This window comes from Trichosurus vulpecula, chromosome 2 (genome assembly GCF_011100635.1).
Source record: "Trichosurus vulpecula isolate mTriVul1 chromosome 2, mTriVul1.pri, whole genome shotgun sequence".
In the NCBI taxonomy this organism is placed as follows: Eukaryota; Metazoa; Chordata; class Mammalia; order Diprotodontia; family Phalangeridae; genus Trichosurus; species Trichosurus vulpecula.
In genome coordinates, this window is record NC_050574.1 from 121,837,020 (window position 1) to 121,854,908 (window position 17,889).

General features: G+C 45.6%; 1 protein-coding gene across 3 annotated transcripts in view; it reads left to right on the forward strand.

Annotated features, from left to right (window-relative positions):
• Positions 1–17,889, forward strand: part of GDPD5 (glycerophosphodiester phosphodiesterase domain containing 5) — a 169,195-nt gene that overhangs the window by 60,115 nt on the left and 91,191 nt on the right. For all 3 annotated transcript variants that reach the window (XM_036745986.1, XM_036745988.1, XM_036745987.1), the window contains one exon: positions 12,949–13,123. In XM_036745986.1, the coding sequence (XP_036601881.1) occupies positions 13,007–13,123 (117 nt within the window). In that variant the 5' untranslated portion in view covers positions 12,949–13,006. The remainder of the gene's footprint in view (positions 1–12,948; positions 13,124–17,889) is intronic.

The following is a 17,889-nucleotide window of genomic DNA, read 5'->3' on the forward strand; positions in this document are numbered from 1 at the left end:
AGACCTTCCCCACAGTAGGTATACCTAACAAATGTTTGTGACATTAAATGGAACCATTTGAAGGGCTGCTGGGTGAAGAAAGATGTGGCTCATTTTACCTGGTCCCAGTAAACAGAACTGGGACCAAAATGGGGAGAGTTACAGAGGGAAGATTTATTGTAAAGAAAACCTCGATAAAAGAGCTGTCCCAACAGTGGAATAGGTTGTAGAAAAGGTAATGAGTTTACTGTCAGTGCAATTCAAGTGGAGGCTGAATGGAAGACCTCTGATTGGGAGATTGTAAAGTGGATTCTTGCCCTGGTGTGGGTTGGACTGAATTCCTTTTCAGGTCTAAAAATGTGACTCAGTGGCCTTTGAGGTCTCTTTCACCGCTGAGATTCTGTGGTTAGAGTGGCCTTCTACTCTGGTAGAAAGAAAGTTCTATTTGAAGGTGGGACATCAGCTCTGGCATTTATTGCGACACAGCTTTGTGACCTTGAGTTAGTCAATCTGTGCAGACTAGAAAAATGGGAGCAGAGAGGATGGTTCTAGTGCCTGTGATTTCTTGGTTTCCTTCTCCAAAAAATGAAGGGGTTGGTACTCAGCTAGCTAGGTGGTTCTGTGGACGGAGTGCTGGACCTGAATACAAATTGGCCTCATGCATTTCCTAGCTGTGTAAATCACTTCACTACTTTCTGACTCAGTTTCCTCATTTGTAGACTAGAAATAGTAACATCACCTGCCTCCCGAGGTAGTGGTGAGGTTCAAATGAAATAATATCTGTAAAGTGCTTAACACAGTGCCTGGCACATAGCAGGTGCTTAATAAATGCTAGTCCCTTTTGCCTTCCACCGATCTTGGCGAGCCCCTTCCTCCTCTGACCTTCTCTGCCCTGAGGTTCCTTCTGTCTCTGACGTTTCATGAGTGGTGAGATGGTCCATCCAGCCTTCAGATTGATGGTGGGGGGAGGGGACTGATGAGGGCTGTTTTAGAGAGATGGCCCCTAGACTTCCTCTCACCTGGGGCTCTAGCCTCAGGCCTCCTGACGGTGTCTATACTTGCTCACAGGTGGAAGGACTCCTGTTTTGGGTCAGAGCCAGTTCTAAGGAGCTGTCCCCATGATCAGTCTCCCTGGGACTGAGATAAGGCAGCTTTGCGTGTGGCTTCGCAAATATACACGTACCAGGAATGCTGTCAACCTTGTGTTGGTGTATAGTTTTAAACTTTAACTTCGGCATCTGTTATCTTACCAGTGGTCCTGTGGGGGTGGGGGGTGCAGAGAATAAGGGGAAGGGAAGAAATAAGGGCCGGAGAGAAATCACAGACTTAGTAATAATTTCCTTCTCTCTAGCTCTTTGAAATGTGTAAAATGCTTTTCCTAACAGCACTGCGGGGCAGGTCACCTAAGCGCTGTTATTATCATTTGGCAGACAGGCTTGGGAGGCTGAGATGCAGAGAGATGAGTCGACCTTCCTGAAGGAAGGAAGTTGTTGGAGAAGGGATTTGAACTCAGGTCTTGTGACCTAGCCCTTTCTGCTGCAGTATGACACCTTGCTAATATTATAATCTTAGAACTCGCAGGAGGCTTAAAGAGTACTTGGTTCTTGTTTTACAGGACAAAGCTGGGAAGAACATTTCCTTGTTGGCCCACAGGGAACAATGCACAAAACTCCATCCAGAACCCAGTTCTCCCAGCGTTTTTTGCAGAGTGCCTGGCCTGTCATAGGTGCTTAATGCTCGTTGGCAGATCAATTTTTTTCGGAGAGGGGATGGTTAGTTTAATAATTAGGAGAATGCCACAGGCATAGTATACTTGGATTTCAGTAAAGCATTTGACAAAGTCTATTAACCTAACTGTGGATCAGGCGGCAAGAGTGGGCTAAAGAGCAGCGTGGTTAGGTGGATTGGGAGCTCCTTGGGGGCTTTTGTCTCTTTTTGTGTCTGTAGTGCTTAGCACAGTGCCTGGCACATAGTGGTCCCTTAGTAAATGTTGGCTGGTTGATTGGTGGGATCCAGATCTGGTTCACTGACCAGTTCTGGAGAGGAATCTTTAATGGGTGGATGGTGTGTTAGAGGGACATCTCTGGTGGGATGCCTCAGGGAGTCTATTGTCAGCCTTGCGCTAATTTTCTAAAATTTCTTTGGCTATGTTCCTCAAAGACAATCTTAAAAGTTCAAAGTGGGGGGTGGGGGTGATGGGGAGAGTGAGGAAGAAACTTACCTAAGGTCACACGGCAAATTAGTGGCAGAATCTCTACATTTGTATAATTTTGTCCCTATCTAAGTACTAGCCCAATGTGCTCAGGAGCACGAGGAACGCTTATTAACTCTATTTTACAGCTGAGGACACTGAGGCAGACAGAGGTAAAGTGACTTGCCCAGGGCCATACAACTCATATGTCTGAGGCTGTATTTGAACTTGGGTCTTCCTGATTCCAGGTCCATCTGTTGTACCATGTCACAGTTGCCTACCCCTGTTCACCTAAATGGACCACAAAAGATGTTTTCTGAGCAAAGTGAAAATACTCTTGGTGACCAATTCTCATTTTGGACTACCTGAACCTTCCTCATTTCTTCCCCCCAAAATAGTGGAAAAGAAAGAAAGTGGAGAAGGGGAGAAGTTTTGCTGATTAAGAGCTGCTTTTACTTGGGAGCCTGATGTTTTTCTAAGCATCCTAGAAGTGCTAAAGGCTAGATTGAGGTGGTTGGATGGCTTCATCTTGGTGTTGGGAAGATATGACTATGAGGACATAAACAGGGCCTCAGTTTCCCAGTCTGTAAAATTGAGAGGGTTGAATTAGTCTGTATATGGTCTCTTTCAGTTCTATCATTCTGTGTTCTATGTTCCAAGGCACCTCCGAGCTCTGACATTCAATGTTCTAAGGCCCCTTCCCAGCTCTGACATTCTGTGTTCTAAGGGCCCTCCCAACCCTGACATTCCCTGTTCTAAGACCCCTCCCAGCTCTGACATTCTGTGTTCTAAGGCCCCTCCCAGCTCTGACATTCTCTTTTCTGTATTTCAAGACTACTTTAAGCTCTAGCCTATGTTCTACATTCTAACTCCTCTCTTATTTTATTTCCTATAATTTGATGTCCTTTTCAACACGGGAATTGTTTTCAGACTCCTCCTAGTTTTGCTATTCTCTGTCATATTTTAATATCCTTTTCAGCTGTATTGTTTTGTGTCCTAAGGGTTTTCTTATTTGGATAAGTACATACTCACCTTTTTATCAGATAAAGGCACTAGAGCCCAGAAAGAGAAAGAGACAAGGAAAGAACCCACATCTCCTGACCTCCAGAGCTCTGGCTCTCTGATTGACTGGTGGAAATACTGACTGATGGGCAATGAAGAAACGGGCCAGGTCCCTTTAAAAGGCCAGGGCTCTGAATCTGGCATTTCGAGTTCATGGAGAGGAGAGGAAGAACTGGGATTGGATAAACATGCCACTCTTCTCCCTGGGCTTTTTATAAGCCCTCTGGGGCGGGTGGGCAGTCCCCACATGCTTATTGGCCTTTTAAAATTGAAACAGTTAGATTTTTTTCCAGAGAGGCCTTTTTCCAGATAGGTCCTGCCTTGTTACCCTCCCCAGGCCTCAGACATCTGGTCTGTGGGTGTTTGGGACTGTTGTTGTTTTTAAAAGAAAAAGCCCTGCTTGGAAGGAGACCCAGCCCTGTTCCCAGGACCCAGGGAATGTGGGCCATTGATGGATGGCTTCGTTAATCCATTCATTTAGTAGTTATTGTTAAATAAGCCCCTTGATGTGCTAGAAAAATCTAGTCCTAGATTCCCCCCTCCCCCCCTCCCCACCCCCCCGCTAGCTGTGTGCCAGTGGGCAACTTACTTCATCCCTCTGAGACTTAGTTTCCTTTCCTGTAAAAGGGGGTTAATTATCTTTAGGATCCCTGCTTCATAGAGTTTGGTGAAGAAAATGCTTTGTAAACCTTAAAGCACCAGAGAAATGGGTACAGCTGTGGTGAGAACTGGCTTGGTCATCTTTGCATTCCCTTCCTCACAAGGCTGTCGGGAGGAAGATGCCTTTCAAATGTACTAGATATGTGAATGGATAAGTAGGTATGTAGTTGGATGGATGGATAGATGGATAGACCGATAGATGATAGATAGACAAACAGATGGGTGGATGGATGGACAGATAGAGAGGTAGATGGATAAGTAGGTGAATGGATGGATAGATAGGTAAATAGGTAGGTAGATAGATGACTGGATAGATAGATGGATGGATGGATGGAGGGACAGATAGAGAGGTAGGTGGATAAGTGGATGAATGGATGGATAGATAGATAGGTAGATGGATGACTGGATAGATAGGTGGATGGATGGATGGATGGATGGATAGATGGATAGATTCATAAATACATAGATGGTTGGATTGTTGTCGAGGTGGATGGATAGATAGATAGATAGATGGATCATTGGATGGATAGACAGATAGACAGACAGACAGATAGAGTTAACAGATAATTTCTTAAATTCTTACTGTATGCCAGGCACTGTTACAAATACAAGCAAGCAAGCAAGCCTCTGCCCTCAGGAACTTCCATTTCAGTGTGAGAATATAGCATATGGGAAGAGGGAATTGTATGGCTGGTATGGAGATGTCTGGGATGGTTCTGAGCAGAAAGCTCATGTCTTGGGGCCTAGGGCAGTTCCAAAGGCAGAATCCAAGGGAGAAGGTGGATACAGTTTGGAACTGGTGGCCAGGAAGTGGCTAGTCAGTTTACACCTCTGATCTCACTTCCTTCCCCTGTAAAACAGGGATAATGATTTCTGTGGCCTCCAACCCACAGAGTTGTAAGAGCAGAGAGTCTTAAAGCACCAGAGAAATGGGAGGAGGCATTACAAGAATTATTATTATTGTAAGCAGCACAGTGGGGAAGTGGCTTGTAGATTGTACCATTTGAGGATCAGTTGGAAAAGTTGGTAACGTTTAGCCTAGAGAGGAAAAGACTTTGTGGGGGAGAGGGTAGCTGTCATCAAGTATTTGGGGGGGAGGCAGCACCATGGCTAAGTAGAAAGAATGCTGAATTTAGAGGCAGAGGTTCTAATCCTGGCCCTGCCATTTACTACCTCTATGACTTTGGGCAAATGGTTTTTAAACCCTCCCCACCTAATAAATGACAGGGTTGGACTGAGAACCTCTACAATCCTTTTCTCCAGCTCTAAATCTAAGGTTCTATGTAAAAGAGGGATAAGGTTTGTTCTGTTTATTTGCCCAGAGGGCTGGACTAGATGCCATTTGGGTTTGATATAGGGACACAGCACTATCCAAAAGAGCAGTGGGTTGGCCCCAAAAGGGAGCAAATCCCGCATTCTCAGAAGTCTTGATGCATAAAGGCTGGAGATGGCCACCTGTGTGTTGGGGCAGGGGAGGGGAAGATGTTTTAGAAGGAGGATTCTTGTCCAGTCATGGGTCTGACTCATGCCTTCATGTCCTCAGAGGTCCCAAGCTTACCTGAGGGGCAGCTGCCCCAGGGCCCTAAACACAGCTGTGTGCAGAGAAATAACTTCCACCCCCCCCACACACACACAACCAGAGTCTCTGCAGCAGCTGTGCAGGGAGCTGTCCTCAGCGGGAGGCTGTTTGCTGAAATCTGTCCTGGCTTATGTGTTCATTGGTCTTCCGGGGCTGATCCCTCAGCTGCCGGGCCCTTGGGCATGAGGAGGAATTGCATTAGGAGAGGGGAAATGTTGCTCACTGTCTTTCTTGTCTGTCTTGCCAGAAGAATTAATCTTTAAGTCTGCAATTGAATTATTCCTCAGAGAGCCTGAGCGCGTGCACGCGCGTGCGCGCGCACACACGCTCCCAGACATCTCCGCTATGAATCTTGTCTTCTCTGTTATAGGTGGGAGGCACAGTTAATGTGCCCTGGCCTTAAACTAACTCATTCCTGAGCTTCAAACCTCTGAAAACCTGGCTAAGTTGCTGCCAGCCATGAGTAACACCTAGGGTAGTGGGTGGTGAGTTTGGTGCACTCACTTGGTGTATGCTCTGTCAAGGAATCTGGTGAGGCAGGGTTTGGGGAAGGGGAGTTTGGGGGAGACACAGAAGGAGAGTCATAGCCCCTGCTATATTCTGAAGTGGGGAGATCTAGGCCTTGCCTCTGGTCTGAGAGGATTCTAACATCAGAGCTAAAAAGCGCCTGAAAAATCATTTGGGCTGTGCCAAGCATTTGCACATTTTAAGGGTGGGGGAAGTGGAGCCTCAAAGAAGCAGCAGCAACTTGCCCAAAGTCATTCCATTGGTTAAATGACAGAGCAAAGATCTGGACCCATATCCTCCACCACAGTGGAAGCTCCCTGGGATCTTGGTGGTCTTGGAATCAAAAAGTCCCACCTCAGATTGTAGTAGCTGTGTGAGCCTGGGGAAGTTGCTTCGTTTTTCTATGCCTCACTTTCCTCACCTGTAAAATATGGGAGTTGCCTTTTAGCTCTAAAGCCAAGGTAGTCTGATCCTGTATGATTCCACAGTGGAGATTAAGACCAGCTTGAGCCTGGAGAAACTCGGCCCTAGTTCCACCTGTCATACAAAAGAGCTGTGTGACCTTGGGCTGGCCAGGCCTCTTCTGAGTCTCAGCAGCCCCATCTCTAAAAGGAAGAGATTAATGCCTGTCCTGCCTCCATTATGGGGCTGTTGGCAGAGCCCAGAGGAAGGAGGGGGAGGGGATTGGGCAAATGAAATGAAGGATGGGAATGTCATTAATTCTCGCTTTATTTTTTTTTATCCAGGAGGAATATTTGTCCCAACAACCCCCATTTGTCCAGTTCTTGACAGACACAAAGCATTTTCATACACAGTCTCTCATCTGATCCTCTCAAGAATTCCCAGGAGTGTGAATAGTTTTTTGAATCACCATTTTACAGATGAGGATATCAAGGCTGAGAGGGGTTAATTGATCTGCCCTCGGGAATCACAAAGCTAGTAAATTTTGGCGCCAGGCCGCCAGCCTCACACTGCATCACTTGAAGGTGGTGAATAAGTCAAAGACATTTAAAATCCTAGTTTGGATGAATGAGTGGTATGGTGTGTGTGATGACAGGAAGTGTTGGACAAGTCTGGCAAGTTTGATTGGGGTCTTGACTCTACTTACCTGACCGCTTGTGTGACCTAGGGCAAGTCACTCATCCTCTCTGAGTTCCAGTTTCCTTGTCTGTAAAATGAGGCCAATGATACTCAGAGGTTCTGCCTTTCTGAATGTTGTGAGGAAGGTGCTTGGTGAGTCATAAAGCCCTAAAGAGGTATTATTATTAAGGAGTGACGTGGTAGCATAATGGACTGAGGGCCGAGACTGGACTTGGAGTTGGGGACTCCCAGGTTCAAGGTCTGACTGACACATAGGAGCTGTTTGACCTGGACAAGTCATAAGGTCACAGGTTAAGAGCTGGGTGAAACCTTAGAGGTTGTTAAGTCCATGCCCCCTCCCCCTTCATTCCACATATAAGGCCTAGAGAGGCCAACAGGTTTACACAGTTAATAAAGCTAGTAGATATCCGAAGGGGGATTTGAACACAGATCATCCTGATTCCAACTCCAGCACTCTGCCCACTACTCCACACTGCCCCTCAAGTCACTAGAACCACTCAGTACCCTAGAGAACACTGTACTACAAGGTATAAGTCACTGTATCAATGCAAAGATATTCTAGCTACAGGCTCTAGATACCCCCTGCTTCCCCAAATTCTTAAGATCCACAAGAGGAATAACTGATCCCCTCTTGCTGAGGGCTAGCAGTTCTCCAGTGGCCCCTCATCCCTCTCTAATTCCAGCCAGAATCTTCCAGTTTTCAGGGCAGAGGCTGCTGGGTGGGCTCAGAGTCAGAATGCTAGAATGAACTTGAGACATCATCCATTCCAACCCCCCTCATCTACTGACATCTCCCCAATAAGACACCAGTGGGAGCTAACCTCCAAGGTGAGATGGGGCCTTTCTCGGAAAGAGAGCGAGGTTAATCCCAAACCAGTGCAAATCCCCAAGTGGGACAGCTGTGCTGTAGAGGAAACAGCAGCCAGAGAATTCTGGCTCTGACACAGCCCCATGATGTGACATTGGGTAAGCACTTCCCCTGCTGTGGCCTTTTCCCTTTCTATAAGGGAATAAATTCCCTTCAAAGCTCACCTCAGACACCACCTCCTAAAACGAAGCTTTTCCCGCTCACCTCACAGCTATTTACTTTGTATATATAAGTGTACACATTGTCTCCCAAGAATGTCCAGTTCCTGGAGTACCAGAGACTGTTTCATTTTTGTCTCTGTGTATCCAGTAGAGGTAGGGAAGTGCCTGTTACTTCACAGGTGGTTAATAAATGCTTGAAGATGGATTCTAAAGTCCTTTTTAGTTGTAACATTTGTTATTCCAAGATCTCTGAGGTTCAGAGAACACCTCGTGTGTGTGTGTGTGTGTGTGTGTGTGTGTGTGTGTGTGTGTGTGTGTTCAGAAAACACACACACACAGCACATAAGTCTGAGGATCATAGATTTAGATCTTTAGATCTAAGGTCATAGATCTCTAGAAGCTGCTGAGTGTGACCTTCCTTTTACAGATGAAACTTGTGCTTAGAGAGGTTCAGAGATTTGCCAGGGTGACCCAGCCACTATGTGTCCGGGGTCAGGTCTCCCTGTAGTATATCCAGCGTTCCACCACCCAGACTTCCCTCAGTTTAACTACAGGTGCCGAACGTGCCAAGGATGGGTGTGATGATTAAGGACGTCAGTGGTCTCTCTCATTGGATCCCTTTCCATCTCATTTGAATGAAATCCCAGGTTTCAGTAATACCACAACCTTTCTTGAAGTCTTCTGGGGGGCGGGGCGGGATATACAAATGACCGATGGCAGATCCCTGTCCCCACCAAGCTTACAGTCTATTACCTGAGAATAAGACATCCACAAAGAGCTGTAATACTAAAGGATTTGATATGATTTTATTTGGAACATAAAGTGCTATGACATCAAAGGAGGGAGAAATCACCACTGACTGGAGGGACAGGGTATGGGTGGGAGGAGGCTGTACCACTCCTGGACCTGAAAGCGTGGCTTAAGGCTTTCATCAGCCATCAGTGTTTCCTCATCTATAAAAGCAGAGGACTCAATTAGATGAGGCAGCCAGGTGGTAGAGGAGATAGCGCTGACCTTCAAGTCAGCAATTAGGAAAACCTGAGTTCAAATCCTTTCTCAGATGTTGCTAGGCTGTGTGACCCTGGACAAGTCACTTAACCTGTTTGCTTCAGTTTTTCCTTTTGTAAAATGGGAATGATGATAATGGCACCGTCTTCCGGGGTAAATGAGATAATAATTGTGAAACGCTTAGCACAGTGCCTGGCACACAGTAAGTGCTCTGTAAGTATTGCTGTTCAGTTGTTCAATCATGTCCAACTCTTCGTGACCCCTTGAACCACAGCGCACCAATACTGTTCATGGGGTTTTCTTGGCAAAGATGCTGGAATGGTTTGCCATTTCCTTCTTCAGTTGATTAAAGCAAATAGAGATGAAGTGACTTGCTCAAGGTCACGCAGCTAGTAAGTGTCTAAGGTCAGATTTGAAGTCAGGTCTGTCTGAGTCCAGGCCCAGCATTCTCTCCACTGAGCCCTCTAGCTGCTATTATTAGTGATTATTTAACTCCTCTCTGCCTCAATTTCCTCATCTGTAAAATTGGGGTGATAGCACCTTTCTTACAAACTCATTGAGAGGATCAAATGTGATAACATAGGTAAAGTGCTTTGTAAACCTTAAAATAATATATAAATAGTTGTTATTTCTGATTATTAGGGGACTCGGAGTCAGAAAGACCTGAATTTAAATCCCATCTCTTGTGCTGCTTTGCTGTGTTATCCTGGGTAGGGTCATTTAAGTTTTCAGTCTGTTTGCTCATCTGCAGAATAGAAAATCCTAGCACCTGTCTCCCAGGATGGTCATAACATTCAAATGAATGGCCCAAGTAAGGCCCTTAAAATGCTAGCTCTTAGGATAAGCCATTCAGTTCCTTTCAGGCATCCTTCAGTCTCTATGTTCTAGATTCCTAAGGTACAAGCAGTGTGAGCGTGGTTGACTTAGGTCTTATGGGACCCCAGAGGCCAGAGATCGGAGCAGCTGGTGGGAATCACCAGGAGGGGATCTTCCTGGTTCCTAAAGACAGCACTCTTTCACGAGGAGGTCTCTGCCCTCTGGGGTCTGTCCCTACAGCTCTGAGATTTTGTGCTTTACCCAGCGTACCTCAGTTGGCCAATGGCCGAAGACCCAGTAGCGATTACCAAGTCACATAGTTTCTGCTCCTGCCTTTCGTCTTGGGGCTAGTGCAGTGGGCACCAGCACCCTAAAGGGGAACATGAAGGTCATCTAATCCAGTCCCCTGCCTGCTGGATGAACCCCTTCTTCAGGGTCCCTGGCAGATGATTGTGGAGCTTCTGGTTACGTGGTTCCAGAGATGGGGACAGGGCTTGCCAGGCTCCTCTCTCATAGATTTTAGATTTTCATTCTCTGCACTCTGCATGAACACAGATAAATACTCCTGTCCTGGAGAGAATGGAACAAGAGGCCTTACTTCTTGTTTGGGTCCTTTCCCTGGAACAAGCCCTGGTGATCAGGGCCAGCCGATTAAGTGTGTTGTCAGCAGCAGTTAGGAGACTAAGCAAGTCTTAAGTATCATTTAGACTCCTGCTGTCTGGAGACCAGAAATGCACACATAGGCCCGGCTCAAGCTTCCCAGCTCCGTGGTTGGTTTTTAATTCACAGCTGGAGGACTCCAGTGTCTGGCACAGATAGAACCATGGAATAGCAGAGTTGGAAGGGAACTCAGAAGACACTCAACGTAACCTAGACCAGAACAGAATGCCTCTCTCAAGAAGCACCATGGTGTGATGGGTAGGCTAATGGACTTGGAATTGGGAAGCCGTGGGTTCAAGTCTCCCCTCAGACAATTATCGTGTGACCATGGGTGAAATCATGTCACCTCCTTGAGCCTTAGCTGCCTTATCTGTAAAAAGGGAATAATAGCATATCTACCTCCCAGGCTCAAATGAAATCATCTCTGCATCTAAAGTGCTTTGTAAATTTTAAAATGTGATATAAATATTAAGGTTATTATTAGAACATCTTCAAGACAGGAAGCTTGTCAACAATCATGTCATTCATACCTTAATTCAGGTTACTGCTAAAATTTCTTCTCTTACGTCTTCTCTTACATCTGACTTTTCTTATTGTAGAGTGGGGTGGTGAGAACTCTAGCCTGGGAGACTGGAGGCTTAGATTTAAATTCAGATTCTGCCTCAACTTGTGACGTGGGCATAGCCAGTCCCTACCATACTCTAGACCTCAGCTTTTTGCCTCTGTAAATACAGGCCAACCGTATCTATAGATTTAGAGCTGGAAGAGGCCATCGGCTCCCCGCCTACCCTTCCCCATTTTATAGACAAGGAAATCAAAGCTGAAAAAGTTTAAGTGGCTTGCCCAGGGTTACATAACAAGCAAGTGTCTGGGGCAGGATTAATAATAATAATAATAATAGCTAACATTTATATAGCTCTTACTATGTGCCAGGCACCGTGCTAAGCTCTTTACAATTATTATCTCATTCGATCCTCAAAACAACCTTGGGAGATAGGTGTGGAGGTAGGTGCTGTTACTGTCCCCACTTCAAAGATGGAGAAACTGAGGTAGGCAGAGGTGAAATGACTTACCCAGGATCACACAGCCAGGAAGTGTCTGAGGCTGGATTCAAACTCAGAATTTCCATTATTCCAGTCCCCAGAAAGGATATTTCAGCTCAGTGGGAGTGAAATTACCTAATGGGTTCTGCCAGTAAGACTTTACAGCCTGGCCAAGTGGTGGACAAGGTGGGGGGTGGGGTCTTCTGTCTGAGTCCTGAGAGGCACATCAGCAAAGGTTTGGTCTTTATTATTATTATTATTATTATTTTGCTGCAACTGCTAAAGGAGATGTACAGGAGGATCTTGGGAAGTATTGAAAGGCTGAAGCATCTCCCAGGAATTCATTAGCCAGAAAGGATCTCTTCTGTCTGGGAACCCTCTAAGCTCTGTCTCTGGTCCTTTTCTCGTGGCAAAGCAGGGATCAATACTTTCATTTTATAAATGTGCTAACCACCTTCATAAGCTGACATACACTAGCAGCTAGGATTAATCACTTCGTGTAGAGGGAGGTGAGAGGCGCCTGCATTCCAGGCCTGGGGGATGGGCAACGCAAAGACTTGGAGACGGGAAAAGGATTTCTGTGTAGGGAACAGGAAGAAGCCCAGTTTGACTGGACTGTGGTATTCATAAAGAGTACTAGCGTAGTACACCCGGAAAGGTAACACAGGACCAGGTTATAAAGAGCTCTAAATGCCAGATGAGTCGCTATCTGATCCCAGAGATAATAGGGAGCCACTGGAGATTATCGAGGAGAAAAAACGTTAGACCTGTACTTTAGGAAGAAGGATTTGGGCAGCAGTGAATGGGCTACAGAGGGGAGACTTGGAGCAGGAAGCCCAGTGAGGAGGCTGCTGTCCTAGTCCAGCTGGGAGGCGATGAGCACCACTGCGATGGTGGTGGCTTGAGGGTAAAGAATAGGAGATGCATGGGAAAGGTCCAGGTCTTCTTTAAAAATTCCAGGAGAAGTTGTTATTCTCTGAGTCAGCTCATAAATGAATGGAGACATCATTTAGAAATCTGTTGCCCAAATAAAAACTGAAAATTTACAAAGGAACTTTCTTCACAAACACTCTTTGGGATGAGCTAGTGCGTATACTATTAACTCCTCCTGATACTGAGGAAACCAAGGTTTATATATGTGGTCTCTTACCCAAGGTCACATAGCTAGCAAGTATCAAAACCAAGACCCCTGATTCCAAATCCATCATTCTTTCTACTCCACGGAACTGTATCAGGATTGTCAGAGCTTTCTCTACTTTTCCATCAACCCCAGCTGATGCCTTTCTCTCCTCATGCCTGATCTCTCTCTGCAGGATACACGGAGGCTGGATGGGGCTCTGAGGACAAGTCCCCGGGGCTGCGGGCAAGAGGATGGTGAGACATCAGCCCTTACAGTACTATGAGCCCCAGCTCTGCCTGTCATGCCTCACCGGGATCTATGGCTGCCGATGGAAACGGTACCAGCGGTCACATGATGATACCACTCCAGTGAGTTTTACCAGTACTTGGACCCAAATGTCTTAGTGGGATCTGGAGGTGGAGGGAGAGGGAGGAAACAATTTAGCCCTGGGGGGAAGGGGACAGACCAAGGCATGGGTTCTGAAGACATAATTCACTTCATTCAACAAATATTCTAAAAGCTGCTATGCATGGAGCCTGACTAGACACTGGAGGAGGCATAGTGTAGATAAAACATAACTCCTGCCCTCATAGAGCTTATCATCTGATTGATAGGGGGATAAAATGCAAACACAAAAAACTAGAAGACACAATATTCCATGCCAAGTACATCAGAGAGGGACAAACATGGTGCTCCCTGATCCAAGGAGAAAGTGCATTAAAGAGCAAGAGGATTGCTGCCACTGTTCCTTATGTCGGGAATGCCTTCATCTCTTACCTTCTTGACCTGCTCAATTTCTGCCCATCCTTTAAAACTTAATTTAAATGCCTGCTCTTCAGTGATGATTTATGCAATCCTTCTTGTCCTTTAAAAAGAGGAGGACAGTGGGCCAGATGGTGGTTCCTTTACTTGGGTTAAAAACTGGTTAAAAAAAAGACCAGTTAGAAAGAGGGGTTTCCAATGGCTTCATGTCACCCTGAAAGGAGATCTCCAGGGGGGTGCCCTTAGAGTTGGTGCAGACCAACAATTTTAGCAGTAACCTGTATTAAGGTGTGAATGACATGCTTGTATTTTCAGAAGATTCAGAACTGGGAGAAATAGCTACACAGTAAAGTAATGGGTCCCAGGACTAGGAAGATGGCAGCAGGCTGGAGTGGTGGGGGCTGAAATTAGTGGGATGGAATATACTTACTTGAAAAGACTTGACAAGAATTGGGGTTTGTCATTGTGGCTATTTGTCCCACTAACGTTAATTTTTTTATTTTAAAATCTTTTATTGATATCTTTTATTATTACATTATAATTATTTCTCTTTTTAAAATATTTTTTTCAATGAACAAAAATCCCCCTTCTTTCCCTTCCACTGATGTCTATTGAAAAAGAAAGAAAAACAAAACCTCCATTACAAGCCAGCATTGTGAAGCAAAATAAATTCCTTCATCAGCCATGTCCAGAAAATGTCCTTATCTTAGTCTGCCCTCTGAATCCAACACCTCTTAGTCAGGAGTGGGGAAGCACGTTTCCTCATGAGTCCTTTGGCATCCCCAGGATAATCATAACAGTAATAGTTCCTATTTCTGGAGCACTTGAAGATTTGAAAAAGTTTCCTTATAATGGTCCTATGAGGTAGACCATGGTTTTAGTGTCTTCACCGCCCCCCCCAAAAAAAACCAAAACAAACACGCTTAGATTCCTTCCTCCTTCACACCTTCTCAGCCAGCTTCTTGAGTTTCCGTGGTCAGAAAAGCCCTTGCTGGTGTCCAGCCCTCTAGTAATGAGCACCTATGAGATGTGCCAGCCTGGTCCTCCCTCGAAATACAAACTGGTCTCTTCTGCTTAGCCCAGTTGTGTCAAACTCAAATAGAAATTGGGCCACTGATAGGCACTTAATGATCCCCGTGGCCACATGTTGACTGAGAAAACCACATGTTGACATTACCTATGTTGTGTTGTATTTTGTTGTTGTTAAACATTTCTCAGTTACTTTTAGTGTTGTGAGTGGCATGGGGCTGAGCTGGACACCTCCGGCTAAGCCTATACTTGAAGTCTATTTAGCAGGGTGGAACTAGCTGGAGCTTACATTGTACTTAGTTGTTTATGGTTCCTTTAAGTTCCAGCCAAAATCCCATCTTCTGCAGGAAGCCTTCCTCAACCCCTCTCAATTCTAGTGCCTTCCCTCTTTTAATTGGTTCCTCTTTATCCTGGGTATAGCTTGTTTCTACGTATTTGTGTGCTTATTGGCTCTCCCATTAGACTGTGAACTCCTTGAGGTCAGGGACTGTCTTTTATCTCTTTTTGTATTCCTAGCACTTACTTGGCACATAGTAGGCACTTAGTAAATTTTTGCTGACTGCATGCCCACCAAGATGAGGAGTTGGAGGAGTGCTATCATGCAGGTGGGGGAGATAACATTTATGGGAGCAAAGTTTAAACATTTAAAATATTTACATTTTTATTCCAAACGTAACAAACACCAAACAGAATAGGTACTTAAATATAAACGATAGAATGGGGGAAAATTAAGGTCTTATATAAAAGTACAAGTCTTTATTATGTACACACACTTGCTTTTTTTTGTGAATCTCTGATAACATCGAGGGCATTGACAGACTTTATCATATACAAAGGATAGCAACCATCAGCGGCGATGCCACGCACAGTTAGACTGGAAAAGGAGAGATTTGGTACAGTGGGGGTGGACGGGAGAGGACACAACGGGTGAGTGTTTGCAGCTCCCTGAAGGGCTAGACTGAGTCAGAGGGAGGGTTTGATCTGCTTGATTCTAGTGAGCCAAACTGGGAGTAGAGTTTACTCAGCATAGGAAATGGAAGGGAGGAAGCATTGATTAAGCGCCATGTGCCAGGCACTGTGCTAAACACTCTGCAAATACTATCGATGTTTGATCTTCACAACAAACCTAGGAAGGAGGTGCTATTATTATCCCCATTTTACAGGTGAGGAAACTGAGGCCACAAAGGTTAAATGACTCTCTCAGGGTCATGCAGCTTTTACATGTCTGAGACTGGATTTGAACTCGGGGTGTCCCGACTCCAGGCCCAATGCTCTCTATTCACTACAGCATCTAGCTGCCTCTTATGCTGATAATCATTATCTACCATAAGAAAAAACTCACCACCTGAGACAACAAATCTGAAATAAGCTACTCTGGGTAGTGAGTTCCCTGTCAGTAGAGGTATTTAAGAGAAGGCCAGGTAGGTTATGGTTCAGGTATGGATGGACCACATCACCCTTTAATTCTTTTCCAGCACTGAGATTAGAGATAAGCAAGCATAACATGGTGAGTAAACATTGTTATACTTAGCACTTGGGTTTAATCTAGCTTATGACACCTGCCAGCAAGTCCCTCGGCCTCTCTGCACCTGTTTCGTCATGAGCAGAAGAGAGGTACTATTTATCATGAAGATTAAATGAGACAATGCATGGGAAAGTGTTGTGTAGACATTAGCTGCTGTTAACTTTCTTTCTGCCCCCATATCTTGAAGCTGTTGTTGGGTCATTTTTCAAGATGTTCCTGAGCAAAGGAGATACCAAAAAAAGGAGAAAACCACAGAAGTGATTACTACTCTGAAAAGGTGATGGAGAAGATATGAGAAATTATGATCCTGTTTTCCTACTTTCATTAATTCTTTATGAGAATGGTCTACATACTTGTGGAGGATATCCATGATGAAAATTCCAAAAGGGAAACCAGCAAGGTTTTGATGAATGATGTTGTAGACCTGAATACTACTTTATAGTCACACAGTGGCCAAAAGGAGTAGAGAATATAAGAAGCCTCTCAAGAGCCCTCAGACAGGTGTATAGAGCCAAGCCCTTTCCCTCCCTTCTTTGCCATATCCCTTTAACCACGTACGGTGTGGGCAAGGGCTCCTACCCTGTGCAGAGGCAGCTTGGTTTCCCCAAGCAAGAGGTGTGTTTTGGGGCTTCTCTTCCCTAGCATGGGCATGGTCTCCCCCCCCGCCCCATGAGTTATGGTCCAGTTCTGCCCAGACTCCTCTGGAGCACCCCCTTTTCTCTCCCAACCTGGGCACCATTCAGATTCAGCTCCAGCTTCCCTTGCTTCCCATCCATGCAAAGCAGACAAAGTCAGATTAAAGCTGGTCCGAGCAGGAACAGATTCTGATCAGGAACAGATTCTGTGAGAAGCTCCTTAGATCAGGAGCCCTGCAGAGAGGTTAAATTACTTGCCCAAGGACATGAGGCAAGTGAGGGATACCCATAATTTGAACCCAGCTGGGAGCAGCTGCTGCCTGGAAGATAGTTAGTTTCATAAAATCATAGTATCTGAAAGTAGTCAAACTGGAGTGGAAAGATCTCTGCCCTGGGGGTGAGGAGACTAGGTTCTAGTCTCAAGGTTCTAGTTCTGCCTCAGTGTGTGAATACTGCCCTTCCGCCTCCACCCCACATTGGTGAAATGAGGGACTTAGGCAAAATAAGTTCTAAGGCCCCTTCTAGCTCAGACATTCCATATTCTCTAAGGTCCCTTCTAGCTCCATCATCTTTTGTTCTTGGATCCTTTGCAGTTCTCACATTCTGTGTTCTATGGCCCCTTCCAGTTCTGGTATTCTGTGTTCTAAGGCCCCTAGAAGCTTTGACACTCTGTGTTCTAAGGTCCCCCCCACCCAGCACTAACTAAGAGCCCTCTCAGCTCTGACATTCTATGTTCTAAGGCCCCTAGAAGCTTTGACACTCTGTATTCTAAGGTCCCTCCCAGCACTGACATTCTAAGTTCTAAGAGCCCTCCCAGCTTTGACAGTCTGTGTTCTAAGGCCCCTCCCAGTTCTGACAGTCTGTGTTCTAAGGCCCTTTCCAGCTCTGGTAGTCTGTAATTCTACAATTTTTGTGAGGAAGATTTATGTCCTGACCCACAGCAAAAGGAAAGTGGAGAGAAGATAGCCAGATATCATTCCCTCTGGGTTAGGCTTTGAGTTCCCAGGATTCTTCTTCTTCCCCCACTCCCTGCCCCCTTCCTTCTAGGCCCTTGGCTGACCCATGTGACTCCCATGAGAGAGGCTGGACAGAGGTGGAGAGGTGATGACCACAACCTGGCACCTCTTCCTCAGACCCTCCTTGGTATGGCTGGGAGCCCAGGGAGCTGGCACCACGTAACTTG